Below are 15,167 nucleotides of genomic sequence, written 5' to 3' on the forward strand. Positions count from 1 at the left end.
ACACAGAGACATATCATAAGTTATAGGAAAGTTGCTGACTGCTCAACTTAACCTCTCCATCTTGCCGTGACACTCCACTATAGGATGTAGTGACGGATCACAAGCACTCAACTTTTACTTCACTCCTATTGGTTGTAGCTCCTGAAAGTCCCATATCTCAGTTGCATAAACATATCAACTTTGTTGCATCGCTGGACACACATGCTACATGCTGTCGCCAATGTTCACTGTTGCTCGTGTCGCTGGAAATCGCCAGTTCTCTAGTGAAATTAATTTTGTCGCTGCATGTCACTGGAAGTATGCACAGGGCTTAAAGGGTTAGTTCATCCAAAAATGAAATAGTTCATCCAAAAATACTCAACCTCAAGTTGTTCCAAACCCGTAAGACCTTCGTTCATCTTCGGAACACAAAGTAAAATATTTTTGATGAAATCCGAGAGCTTTATGAAAATTTCTACACAAAATGTATTCTCGTTGCTTCATAACATTACTTTGAACCACTGTAGTCACATGGACTATTTTAACAATGTCTTTACTACCTTTCTGGGCCTTGAAATTGGTAATAACATTGCAGTCTATTTGGGGGGTCAGAAAGCTCTTGGATTTCATCAAAGATATCTTAATTTGTGTTCCGAAGATGAACGAAGGTCTTACGGGTTTGGAACGACATGAGGGTGAGTAATTACTGACAGAATTTTCATTTATGGGTGAACTAACCCTTTAAATGTGACCGCACCTTTACATTTTGCGTTTGTTGGAAGAGCAGTATTAATGAAATATTGTTTTCTTTCTCGTTTCTGCCATGTTCTCTTATACACTGCGACAAACTCGCATATACTCACACAGGTTAAAGATCCTCTCCGTGTGGGCCAGAACATCGCGCTGCATCCAGAACTCCACAATGCCGGAGAGTGGATCATCTCACAGCAAACACTTTGTGCACTCTAAGTCATCTCAGTACCGCCGGCTGACCAGCGACTGGAAGACAAACGTGTATCTGGCACACTCCCGCATCCAGGTGAGTCCGTTCACTGACCATCTGATGCATATTTGCAAAAAGCTGGCTGAAATTGCCAGGCTCATCTGATCCTTTGAAAATGCAAAGTTTTAAAGGGATTCAGATGGACCTCGCTGGATTGAACTCGAGGAAGCCTTAAAATACACAGTGTGCCTTGAGTGACTACAGTTTCTGTTGTTCCTCTAAGAGCATCTTAATGAAAAATGTCTCTTTTAAGCTTGTGTTATTGGCATTCCTCCCTCTGGCACGGTTGTGTGGTCATCTAAAAGAGCCACAGCTGATCCAGTGTCTCTTCTAGTTTCCTGCCAAGTTTTTTAACTAATGAAACTAATGAAACCTTTTTGTAAAGTGTTACCAGTAATGTAAATAATATTTTCCTGCATTACATTAATGACAATAATGCAGGAAATGAGCTTACTAGTCCTAAAAAATAATGCCATAATGCAAAAAAAAAGCTTAATGGTTTTAAATGACCTTTTAATAATTGTGTCTATTTATAAATATTTATATTTATAATATCACTGCTGAATTTATTTATTCAATTATTAATTGAGAAAACAGGGACAATAATTTTCAGGGAAACAAATTGTATCCAGAAATGACCTAAACTTGACAAAACCTCCCTTTTCTATTTATAAAAAAATTATATAGATTATATATGAAGAGTTCAGATGCAAAAGCCTCTAAGTGCCATCTGAAATTTTCTTCTAGAATGATCATTTTTATCAAGCGCGTATATTTAAGTTCAATAATTTCACTTAAATGGCATTGCAAATTACCTATTAATTGTCATTTAAGTGAAATTACTGAACTTAAATATACAAGCTTTAAAAATTATCATTCTAGAAGAAAATTTCAGATGGCACTTAGAGGCTTTTGCATCTGAACTCTTCATATATTAAATCTAAAAATGCAGAAGAACGTTTTCTTTTAGGGTGTGGGTTTGGGTTAGGTTTATAGTATTGATAATTAGCTGTTCAAAACCAATACAAGTGTACTGAATGTCCCAAGTAAACATGCATGGAATAGCTTGAGTAAGTAAATGTGTTTACTTTGTGGATAAATACTCATACTCAGAAGTGAGCTAAACCTGACAAAACCTTATTTTGGGGATGTCCTCATGTGTAAAAAAAACAGTATAAAAATTACGTAAATTGCAAAAATGCAGTTTTCAGTTAGGGTTCAATTATAGTATTTGTAACTAGCTGTATATAAAAACAATAGACGTCTATGGAACATCCCCAGTGTGTGTGCGACTGTGCGTGCGTGAGAGAGTGATCTGTAGCCTTGGGTGAGGATGCATGTCTAATGCGTCTTGTGTCTGCAGGGTCTTGGGCTGTTTGCAGCACGTGACATTGAGAAGCAGACCATGGTGATTGAATACATGGGGGATATTCTGCGCACTGAGGTGGCCATGAGGAAAGAGCTGCTGTACAAGGCTAAGGTAAAGCTCGCTCAACCAATGAGGGAATAGTGCTGGGAATAATGTTACCTTGACATGCTGTCTAAATGCGTTTGTCTAAATCTGTGTGGATTTCTCCCACAGAACCGCCCAGCGTACATGTTCCGCATCGGCAGCGACCGAGTTATTGACGCAACCCACTCTGGAAGCCCTGCAAGGTACAAAAATGAACTTGACGTGTCATATCGGCTTTCAGATGCGTGCATTACTTGATGAGGCATTATGGGCAATTTCAAACCTGACATATTACTGTCATTTTTCCTGTCACATTTTGCACAATTCAGAACACCTGTGAATTGGACGCAAAAAGAAATGAAGTTATAATTCATTTTAACTGGATGTTTCCCTTAGATACATCAATCATTCATGCTCTCCAAATTGTGTGGCTGAGGTTGTGACGTTTGAGCGGGGCTACAAGATTATCATCAGTGCCGCACGCAGGATTGAGAGAGGAGAAGAGGTAAGACTGTACAAGTGTGTCATTTATTTTCATGCACCTAAATAAACGGAACAAACATGCCCAAAAAATAGCGTTGCAATGCACAGCACAATCTTGCAGGGCAGTTCTGGTAGACTGTGAAGGATGCAGCAGACCATTGCAATCTGGCATACTTTTTAGGGGTACCAAATCGGTTATCGGCTGATATTATAGATTTTTTAATTAACGTGTATCGGCCGATATTGGATATTTAATTGTTCATGCTCATTTACACTATTTGACATTTGGATTTCCTTTACCGTCATCTGACGCTCACTTAAAGGTACACTATGTGACGTCTAGGTTACTAATGTAACCCTCTTTCGTCAGAACTGAACTGATGAATTGGGATTCCAATTCGTCAGTTCAGTTCTGACGTAACGTCGAACTTGACTGACTGATAGGGAACTTTTGGCCAGTTCTAACTGATTGCCCCCTGCAATCAAAATGTAATTTTTTTAGCTTTTAATATGAATATGTTAGACTTAAGGTTATGAATAAGCTGGTGTGTTCCAAAACAATGACAAAATTCGCATTAGTAGATATAAGCATTCAAACCGTACAGTCTCTCACTTGCGCTAAAATGGATCACAAATTTTATGACATCACTGCGACTTCAGCTTCTCATCACATCTTCTGTCCAATCAAATGCTCTCTAGAATCTAAATTGTCCCGCCCCCTATGCTATAAATACCACCAGGCCAAAACGACCATTGACACGTCACAGAACAAAATGAGTTGGAGATGTGTGTTCGGTTTTATTCCGTTTTCCAACTGTACGTTGGTTAAGAATGAAATGGCTAGAATTTATTCACACCTCTACTATTGAATCCAACGAATAATCAGCGCTCGGATTCACTTCCATGGTGCTGTCAAGTACGACTTGCAGTCTGAGGTAAACTAAACGCTATTGGCTATTTGAAAAGGGGGAGGAGCCATTCAATATTTCCCGCCTTAGCTTCCTGTTTCAGTGGAAATTACGTCAACGCATCAAACAGATCTCTATGTCGCTTTTACAACATTTCAAATCCCTCAGTTCTCGCCATCTCCAAAAAGCCAAGCCAATGTTGATTCTTGTTTTATTACGAGCTCTGTCGCGTTCTCTTTTTGCCAGCAGACTCTCCTCTGTTTGGCGTTTGTTTAAAACGGGTGAATCCCCAGAGGTTGAAAATTTATCGTGCTCCATGCAGGGTGGGAATTATGTAATTTTAGGGGCAAGGCCATTTGGCCTCCACCTTTTTTTTTTTTTTAGGGGCACCAAGGCCATATGACAGGGCACAAAGGCCATCGTACAATTCGATGGTTTTCCCATTCAGATTGATACCATAACATCCTAATTTGGAATAAGACATGGATTATGACTTTTTTTAATAAAAAAAAAAAAAAAATTTAATGAGAGAGAGAGAGAGAGCGCCATTACATCCAGAAGGTATACACCCTCACACAACAATAGAAACAACATAAATGCTAATAAAAGCATTCAGAAACAACACAAATGCCAATAAAAGCATTCAGAAACAACACAAATGCCAATAAATTAATAATTTCCTGCATTGTCGAACGCTCTTCTTCATGTGTTTCAAATATGGACTATAATGTTCAGTAGAGCGCCCTCAGGCTGCTGGTATGAATTGAAAACACAGCACATCAGTATACAGCGCTCATAATGATTACATCGACGCATTTGGCTATAAATTCAATAAAATATTATTCCTGTCAATAGAAATCTGATGTAAACTGAGAATATATCAATATTTCTCCAAATCACTTTTGAGCTAAAAGCCGTGAGGGACGTTGTTTTGTGAATCGCTTTCATGACGACAGCACAGGAGTTTTTTTATGAATGGAAGCGTCTGACGCGCATAATTCATATTAAAGGTATCGACTCATTTTTGCATTTCATAACTCCTGACACAAATTAAGACATAACTGTCAATATAAATTTCTCAGAATACAATAGTGTTCAAATACTGAAACGTGAGTCTTATATCTTTTTAATGATGTAAGTTATAGTTTGTCAAGGTAATAAAAAACATTAAATCTTATAATAACTTTGAACTATAAAAAAAAAAAAAAAAAACGCTTCAGTGCGCCGACGCCGTTACCTCTGGAACCTTGCATAGGGCCCTTTTCTGAAAAGGGCACTTATCTACTAGCAAATAGATTTTGATATTTTTAGGTCAAACCGTTCTTGTCTGTCAGTCATATAATGCAGGTCTATGGTCACCACCTCAAAGAGCAGCCATCCACAGAGTCCAAATTAAAACAATTCCCCATCGTCCAAATTAAACAATTCCCCATCGTAAGTACACATTGATGGCCTAAGACACGAAACGAGCGGTTTGTGTGAGAAAACGAACAGTATTTATATCGTTTTTACCTCTTGTAACAGCGACGTCCAAGTGATCTGAGGGCGCCCGCGCTTCCTGCTGTGTGACGTGTGCGCAGACTGGTGCATAGATAGACATATAGATTTCGCCTTGGCTACGGCAGTTCATGAACGAATTCCGTAGCCAAGGCGAAATCTAGTGTATATATCTATGCACCAGTTTCGACAACAGAGTGTCGTTCTTCTGTTGGTGCTGACGTTACATGCTTCTTGCACTGCTGTTTTGATGCGTGAGATCATCGATGTGATTATGACACTGCACCTGCGCAAATCCACAAACTAATTGAAGTTCAGAGACTACTTGGGTGGAACTTGGACAGGGCCAGGGCACACAGGCCACTGTGGCCGTACGATGATTTTTTTTTCACGGGGCATGAAGGCCAAAGTGTAGGGCAACGGCGGCCATGGCCGCGTGGCCGCGGTATAATTCCCACCCTGGCTCCATGTCAACATTTCTCGCTCGTTGTGACAACTAGTCTAACCTATACCACTCCAACACCAAACACACGTCAAAGTAGCCGGAGAAACTGCTCTCTATTTACAGATGTGATGAGCCGATGAACGGGCGAGTGACAAATTTCCCACGAAAACCATCCTGACAGAAATATAAACACTTATAAAAGGCTTACCATAGTAAATCAGGGTAAGAAAAAAAACATGTTTTGGAGGAAGGATTGAGGTTGTTTGATGTCAATTTTGTTTCACTGTTAACCCCCTGTTTACCACAGCTCGCAAAAAGACCGTTTAAATTTAAATCGCTTTCTGTGTGTGAATGAATGATGATGTTTTAGCAAACTGTATTGCTATACTGAGATGAGTAAAAATCGACTGAAATATGTTGAAATAAAATGTAGGCTATTTGTATAAGCAACGTATTAAACTGCAAATTAACATACAGTTTTTACTGTAGAATATACTGCCACATCAAATAAGCTTTTGTTTAGCAATTTCTGCTCATATGTTTTATATATATATATATATATATATATATATATATATATATATATATATATATATATATATATATATATATATATATAAAATACTATTTTTGTCAAAAATAAAGTCATCAACTAAGATGTTAGCTGTTCCAATGTTGGCTATATTCAAACTAATGAATACATATGATAAAATGTAGGCCTATAATCATTTTTTTACAAAGAAAGAGTACACTTGAAATATTGTTGAAATTGTAATTGTTGTAATTGTAACCTTTTTAATAAAATAGCAAAACATATTTACAAGATAGATGTAAGCAAAATCTTAAATGGTCAATATAAGTCTTCTTCTAAATATATCTTTTGTCCTTGCATTGTGGTTCAGTCAGTGTCACACCTGAATGAATGGCTCATTATGCAGAGTGGGTGGGACATTGTATTCTCAGGTGTAAACTACTCCCCCTTTACGCCCCCCTCGCATATTGGCTTTCCAAGCAAAACCTGTTTTACACAATTTAAATCAATGTATTGGTTTATGTGAACGATAAAGCAAGACTATTTTCACATAATTTTGAAGCCAGAACTCGAAGCGACAACATCCATTAGTCAAAAGTCTTATTGACACATATTTAGTATGAGTTTTGTGGTCTTATTTCAGCAACTTTCATTTTTATTTTTTCCAATAACCACGCATAAACATTATTCTCTTAAAAATACAAAACATCTACATTCATGTTGCTCACATATTATGGTAGCCCTGTTTGTGCTATATAGAGTGAATTTACACCTTTGCCATTATCATGTTTATAAATAACTGAAAAAAGCACAAATGTCAGGGCATGTCAAAACATCCCAAGGGCCCCAAAAACACCTTAGACCCTAGAGGTGAACTTAAACAACACTGTTAAACATCCGCACCGGACAAAATTTTGGTGCATACCTTTATATTTTACAGTGACTGTTCATTCAGACCCCTGAAACGACCCTTTAAAAGTGCTCTGGACTTTGTGCCCGGTTATAATGCTCTTCTCGATCATGTGATTTTTAGACTGTCTGTTCTCATAAGTACTATCCTGAGAGCTTATGATTTGAGATTTGAACCACCTTTGAATGATTTCGTTGCAGCTCTGCTATGATTACAAGCTCACCCCGGTTGAAGATCAGAGCAAGATCCCATGTCACTGTGGAGCCGCCAACTGCCGCAAGTGGATAAACTGAACAACTCTGAGGTGCCAATTTACCAGAGGAGACATAAAATAAAAAAAAGGAAACAGCCAATCCTGGAAGTTGTTTTAGCGGGCGATCATTTTTAAAACGTGCAAATCTAAGAGGAAAACACAACGCTGGAATACAGCATTGTGTGAGAGCCATTCGTATCATTTTCTTGACTTGAAAGGAAAAGGTTCCGTTTCTGTGCATGTGCCATGAGTCTGTGTGTGTGTGTGTGTGTGTGTGTGAGTGTTTGTTTGCCAGCTCGAATGCGTGTGCGTCACATGGGGCAGATTTCACCAGCGAATGAGGACGGAGAATGAGCGAGAGCACTGTGCCGGGTATGCCTTATAGGTCGATGGAGAGGGCAGGCCCATCTGTATGACGTGATCTGTACCGTAGAAATCAATGTAGAACATCACTGAATGGAGAATGTACGGAATTGACTTCCGCAAAGGGAAAAACATGTTGCACTAAAAAAAAAGAAAACGAAAAAAAAAAAAGAAATAGAAAACGAACTCACGAAAAAAACTCAAAAATACTTGATTCCATGAGTCAGTTTTATCCTAGATATCTCTCATTGTTTAGTGTAAGAAAATAAAGGTGTTTTGTATTTATTACTGTGTGAGTGAATGAATGGGCCTATTTTTAAAAGCGGTTTTATGCCGATAAAAAGGATGCCCGACTGCGATTCTTGCACGCAGTTTGAGATTCTGTTACATCTGTAAATACCGTGTAAATATAGAGAAATATCAGAATGATTGACCAAATACGACCTTATTCACTACCTTATTCATATCGATATTCAGATATTTTAGATGTGCTTGTTCTGTTTTGTTTTTCTTTTGTTTTTCTTTTTCTTTTCTTTCCGGAATTATTTAACAAAGACACATCACGATACCACGTGTACACGTGTAATTACGAAACTGTACAGAATTACAAAGGTGATTTCACAAGAAAAGTATTTTCTCTGTGCTTAGGATGTGGTATTTGTAGTGACTTTGTGGTTTATTCATTATTGCTGACCATTTTGTTGGTTTTCATTTCATTTTATTCCATTTTCTGTTACGGATAGCAGCGACACGGAATTCAAAACGAGAGACGTTCTAGTAAATCAGGTGGGATTGTAGATGTAGGGATAACTGTGAAATGAACTTTAAACCTCACAAACCGATTGATCACAAGCGTAACCTAAACAGGCACAAGTAGATCATGCTCATTTTTTATATAAAGGCTGTCTTATGGATTTTATAAACATGCAGCGTCGTAAAGAGACGTCGACGTCGGGCGCTTTGTGTGTAATCGGTGGGAGGAAGGGTCAGCGTAACTCTCTGAAAAATGTGTACATACGAAAAACATATGCTTGTATTAGTTTTATTGATTGAAGTGAAGCATCTGTTAAGAGAGCGCTATTCATTTTGTAGCCAAAAACTGTTTTTCACACTTCACATGCCTTGTTATTTCAATTTGGGAGTTTCTGTGTGCACAATTTCACGTTGAAAAATGGACAGTTTAGACTTTGTATTGTACTGGGCATGAATTTTTTCAAAAGAGTCCGTTGTATATATTTTTTTCTCAATGAACAGCTGTAACAAAATTGTTTCATGGATATTTTCCTTGTCTTGTAAAATACATCAATTTCCTAGTGTTTTTTTTTTTTTTTTTTTTTTTTTTTTTTTTTGCTCTGTATAGTAGTCTAAATTGTTTTGGAAACTGAAGCTTTTTTGAAGTACACAGAGCGATATAGGGTTTGGTATTTGAGGAATTGAATTTACATTTACAAAAAAAATAATAAAATATTTTACATCATTAATTGATGCACAACTTATTTTTCTTCTGGTAATGTGTTACAGTTTTATTAAGATGCTATTATACTTTTGATCAATATTTTAAATTATTTTTTATTATTGTGTTTTCTGTTTTTGTTTTACTTTTATTGTGTTTTTTTCATTTGTATGTCTATAGTTTGTATTAATTATTATTTTAGTTTTAATTATTAGTACATCAACTTAAACTTAATGAAAACGAGAAATGTTGCAATTAGCTGTTTTTTAATTTCAGTTAAAATTTATTTTATATTAAGTGACAGGTTTTTTAATTTTTTTTATGTTTTTACTTTTAGTTAACTATAACCGTGATGTGTTGATATTTTTGGAGGTATGCAAGCTATGCAAGATTTAATAACATTTAAAACATTTCAGCAATTTTATTCTGTGCATTTCGCTCCTAACGGCACAAACCAGATTTGAAATGAAAAGAATGGAGCTTTTGACAGCGGGGGACAATCATTCTGCCTAACAACAGATCTTCATTTTATCTCAGGGAGGGGGCCGTATGTAGAGGTACATGATGTTAAAAGACCCTCTCGCCTTCCTGGGACAGAAAAAACACTACAGCACACCCTGAGGCCTCTGGTAACTCATGTTATACTGACTGTGTTCAACCGTAACAAGGTCCATGTCGCACCCTGATCTGACAATGTTCCATGTTATAGTCTTTGACACTCTTATCACTTTTTTATTACTAATATGGTACTTGATTATTGTTTTAATTAGCTTTCTTTTAATATCAATGTCAACATCAACAAATGGATCTAATACCATGAGTATTTATATACAGTGGTGTTAAACGGTAGCCTATGTAGGCTACACCCCAAAACAAAGGTCAGTCTTTAGTTCGAATCTTTTTTATATTTTCTGCTACCATGATGTACAGCTTTTTGTGGCCAGGAACTGCCCATTTAGACAGGAAGACAGTCTGAATGACAAAAGAAAATTGGCCTAAATTTAAGATTTATGTATTTGAATTGCATAATATTTCCATCTATTTGGATTTCACAGTTTTAAAATAAACTAATAAATTTAATGTTATTTACATTTGTCAGTTATACATAAATGAATCAGGTCCCTTCTTCAAGCTAAATGTGTATGTATGTGTGTGTGCATGCGTCCATTTTACCATAACAGTGGTTTGCAAGGCAATTTGTAGTCTGTTGTTACACTGTCCAAAAAAATATTCTTCCAATTTATCTACATTTCAAACCCGAGGCAATTTATTCATAATCAGGAGGTTGTCCCACCAGTTTCATCTTGAGAGCTGACTGAACTGGAACAATGCGCAATGCTGACCAGAATAAAGCAGGCTGTTTGGAACATGTATGAAAATGATGAAAACCAAAACCTTTGACCAAACATACATCATGCTGTATGTCAGTCATGATGGAAGCATTTGGTTTCAGGCTGCTTTTCTGCCTCAAAGAAAGGCCATCTGACGATCAGTCAAACACAAATTGTTATACCGTATTTGAGGAAAAAAGTTTTTAATGGCCTGGAGGGTGTACGTTATTTTAAAGACCCATGTTTGGTGTTTCCCCTGGGAAGATTATTTATTTATTTATTTTATACAATCGTTAATGGTAACCTTTGTCATGTGGATCATTTACAACACACTATAGGTTACAAACTGAGGCAATTAGCTCAATTAAAGTTCTTCATGTTTAACTTGAGGTTGACATCCCTGCAAATATTAAAGGATTATACTTTTGCTTTCCTTAATTAAGACAAAGCCTCACTGGGTTACTATGTGGAATCATTAATAAAAGGCGCCACCTGCTGGTAAACAGAAAATAAAATGAGAGACATCACATCACATCACATCACATCACATCTTCTTCCGCTTATCCGGGGCCGGGTCACGGGGGCAGCAGTCTAAGCAGATATGCCCAGACTTCCCTCTCCCTAGACACTTCCTCCAGCTCTTCCGGGGGGACACCGAGGCGTTCCCAGGCCAGCCGGGAGACATAATCCCTCCAGGGTGTCCTAGGTCTCCCCGGGGTCTTCTCCCGGTGGGACGTGCCCGGAATAACTCCCCGGGAAGGCGTCCAGGAGGCATCCGGAAGAGATGCCAGAGTTACCTCAGCTGGGTCCTCTGGATGTGGAGGAGCAGCGGCTCTACTCTGAGCTCCTCCCGAGTGACCGAGCTCCTCACCCTATCTCTAAGGGAGCGCCCAGCCACCCTGCGGATAAAGCTCATTTCGGCCGCCTGTATCCGGGATCTTGTCCTTTCGGTCATGACCCACAGCTCATGACCATAGGTGAGAGTAGGAACGTAGATTGACCGGTAAATCGAGAGCTTCGCCTTGCAGCTCTGCTCTTTCTTCACCACGACAGACCGGTACATCGACCGCATTACTGCAGAAGCTGCACCGATCCGTCTGTCAATCTCTCGTTCCATCCTTCCCTCACTCGTGAACAAGACCCCAAGATACTTGAACTCCTTCACTTGAGGCAGGAACTCTCCACCAACCTGAAATGGGCAAGCCACTCTTTTCCGGCTGAGAACCATGGCCTCGGATTTGGAGGCGCTGATTCTCATCCCAGCCGCTTCACACTCGTCTGCAAACTGTCCCAGTGCATGCTGAACGTCCTGGTCTGAAGGGGCCAGCACGACAACATCATCCGCAAAAAGCGGAGACGAAATAGTGTGGTCCCCAAACCTGACACCCTCCGGCCCCTGGCTGAGCCTAGAAATTCTGTCCATAAGATTATGAACAGAACCAATGACAAAAGGCAGCCCTGCCCGAGTCCAACACGCACCGGGAACAAGTCTGACTTACCGCCGGCAATGCGAACCAAGCTCCTGCTGCCGGCAGTAAGTCAGACCTGTTCCCGGTGCATGTTGGACTCCGGCAGGGCTGTCCTTTGTTGAGGCTGCCCTAAAATGAAAGAATTTGAGAAATTAGAAAATAACTGCAATGAAGGACAGAAGAAAATATAAAACATAATGGGCCAAGTTATACAGTTATGGTAACACTGTGGCCAATAAAAAACCTGAAAAGTGCAACAGCTGGCTTTAAATGTCCATAAGATTTTATGATGTCTAACTGTTTTTGTCACGATTACTTGTGTCTTAATATTATTAAAAATTTTGGGGAAGTTGTTATACCCTGTGTGAGCAAAGTCAGTAAGTTTTAGTCCAATACAATTACATTAACTAGCATTTTCGGGGGAAATAAAATCCTCTCCGGGTCAAAATGACCCGAACACAATGACCGGGACACACAATACACAATGACCGAAACCGAAGTTTCAGGTAGGCCTATGACAAATTATATCTGAAATGTATTCAAATCTACACTTGATGATGTTGCATGGCTTTCCTGAAAGAGAACACTGCGTAGGGACCCTGTGAATCAGAACATGACATGTGTCTATGAATAGGAGAGAGAGAGAGAGAGAGAGAGGAAGAGTGGAAACTTGAGCCTGTTGACACTCAATTTTACACGACTGGCTGCAGAATATCAAATGAACTACACATCAACACAACCACAGTGCTCTGAAGGGCAATATTGCATAATGATGAACTTAAAGAAATGATCACTCTGTGGGATATGAAACATTAGAGTCATTGTCCGAGCGCACTAAATTCAGTTTGCTCTATTGGATCCATAATGAAGATCGAATTGACTGATCAATCTAGCATATCCTCAGACACATGAAAACAATGCAGAAATGTCATAATTATCAAACTGATTTTAGCACCTAAAGTGTGATGTGATGTTTTAAAGCAATTTTTGTGTTGCAAATCTAAACAGTCCCTTCACCTCACAATACTGTATCTGTTTCCAGGTATTAAACCTGGCAGAGAATCCATAATGACACAGGAGTCATTAGGTCTGTTGATTGCTCTACAGAGTCCTATTACAGCCAAGCTATATGAGTCCATTTTGCAGGACCAGCTGCACCCCATATTCAAACACTGCTCCATTATGATGATGCCATATTCCAGGATGATAATGTCTTCACACACATACACTGCTACACAAATACAAACGCCAGGATGAAATCAGACACCTCCGAAGGCCTCCCGAATCACCAGATCTAAACATTAATAAATCTGAGGAAGCGCTGAGCAGATGTTCAGCCTCCATGTATATATTCAAATGCCATATTTTTAAGTTTATGTAAAATACTAAAAGCACTGAGTGTTTTACTGCAAAATTGCTTTTTTCTTATGCATGTAGACTCCATAGATCTATAAAACTATTACTGAGTCTCACCACAAAACATATTGAGTTAACATAATCTAATAATATCTTGTTTACCATTCCAGCAAACAAAAAAACAACAACTTTATTTTATGAAGAAATCTCTGATTCAGTGGCCCCAAAAAGTATTACGCTGTTTAAGTCTTTAAAATGCATGTTTTTTTTCATTTCCTTTCCATATCTTTTGGTGTTTCACAAAAGAAATTGTGTTAGATAGATGATGAAACAAAAGATATACTGAGGGACGTATAATTTGTTTGCAAAATAAGCCAATTGTAGGGTCTCTGTAACAATAAGTGCTCCCATCAAATAGCTTTTACATGTACTAAGACCACTAATAGTTTCGCTAAGAAATGGAAGTGGAATGTGGGTAAAATGTTGTTTGCACACATTCAATACTAAATAAAGTTGTTGATTTAGGGTACAATACGGTAGCGCCCCCTAGAGACTGTATTATGCAACTCTGACTGTTCTATAAAACGTTGAACTACAGACATTGTTCATATTTGAAGACCAGATTTGGTAGGCCTACCTATTAATTAAGCCTAAAATGTACGTTACCATCGGTAATAGGGTAAGTGGAGCATGTGAACTACTTTGTCACAACTAGCCTACTTGCACAACATAAATCAAATACATTTAATAACAAATGTGAAACACTTATTGAATTTTCTCCTATTATCTTTGCCTTGACATGATAAGTAGGATAAGACTGGTTTATGGATATGGGTCTTGCTATAGAATCATTTGGTTTCAGTCAGGCTTTAGTTCTACTAAACTATGGCAACATGTAACATTTAATCCTTAAAATGGTCTAGTATCTATTTTCATGCTAGTAGGCTACTTATTTTGTAGACACTAGTGTATTTTTTTTTTTTTTTTTTAGTGTAGCTATTATTTCCATTGCTCCTGATGGCCAGTACATGCCTGCTAAATATAGTATCTAATAAATAATTACCAATTTAATAGGCATTAGTATCTAATGAATAAGTAAGCTGCCTAGGCTACTATGTCTATTTAATAGCTAGGCCAACTAGTATCTAATCAATGAGTACCAGTATCTAGGCCAATTAAGAACTAATTAGTAGTAGTAGTATCTTTTAAAATGGTAGCCTACAAGCACCTAAAGAATAAGCTTTAGTAGCTATAGCTAAGCACTAGTAGCTAATGAAAAGTACTAGTATGGAATAGATAGTAGCCTATCTACAAAATAAAAATAAGTAGTAGCTTGAAAATAAAGTACGTTTTAAGGATTAAATGTTAAAACTGCTTGCCATAACTAAACAGCCTTGCAGATAGATAGCACACGTATACGTCTGCAAGATGTCTGTTAAAGATCACTTCATCTGGAAAGCATCTGCAGTTTACTAACATCTAAGATGTCAGTTTTACATTCATTCTCATAAACATCTTAATACAATATTTTAATGGTCACCAAAACTATTGGTTACCATAACAACAATCTTTAAAATATCTAATAAAGTCATACAGGTTCGAAGCGACCTGGGTGAGCCTGAATTATGACAGATTTTGCATTTTTGTTGAACTAGCTCTTTAAGAATGATGGGCGTGCGGTAACGACCAGACGACGTTTTTCTTTCCTTTATTTTGGTTATTTATAATATAG

General features: G+C 38.0%; 1 protein-coding gene across 7 annotated transcripts in view; it reads left to right on the forward strand.

Moving 5' to 3' along the window:
- kmt2cb (lysine (K)-specific methyltransferase 2Cb) overlaps positions 1-7,556 on the forward strand; it is a 101,887-nt gene extending 94,331 nt beyond the window's left edge. For all 7 annotated transcript variants that reach the window (XM_084411168.1, XM_084411170.1, XM_084411165.1 and 4 more), the window contains 5 exons: positions 847-1,018; positions 2,346-2,462; positions 2,565-2,638; positions 2,832-2,940; positions 7,411-7,556. In XM_084411168.1, the coding sequence (XP_084267294.1) occupies positions 847-1,018; positions 2,346-2,462; positions 2,565-2,638; positions 2,832-2,940; positions 7,411-7,503 (565 nt within the window). In that variant the 3' untranslated portion in view covers positions 7,504-7,556. The remainder of the gene's footprint in view (positions 1-846; positions 1,019-2,345; positions 2,463-2,564; positions 2,639-2,831; positions 2,941-7,410) is intronic.
- The last annotated feature ends 7,611 nt before the right edge of the window (positions 7,557-15,167 follow it).

The sequence above is a fragment of the Rutilus rutilus genome, assembly GCF_951802725.1.
Source record: "Rutilus rutilus genome assembly, chromosome: 6".
Classification (NCBI taxonomy): Eukaryota; Metazoa; Chordata; class Actinopteri; order Cypriniformes; family Leuciscidae; genus Rutilus; species Rutilus rutilus.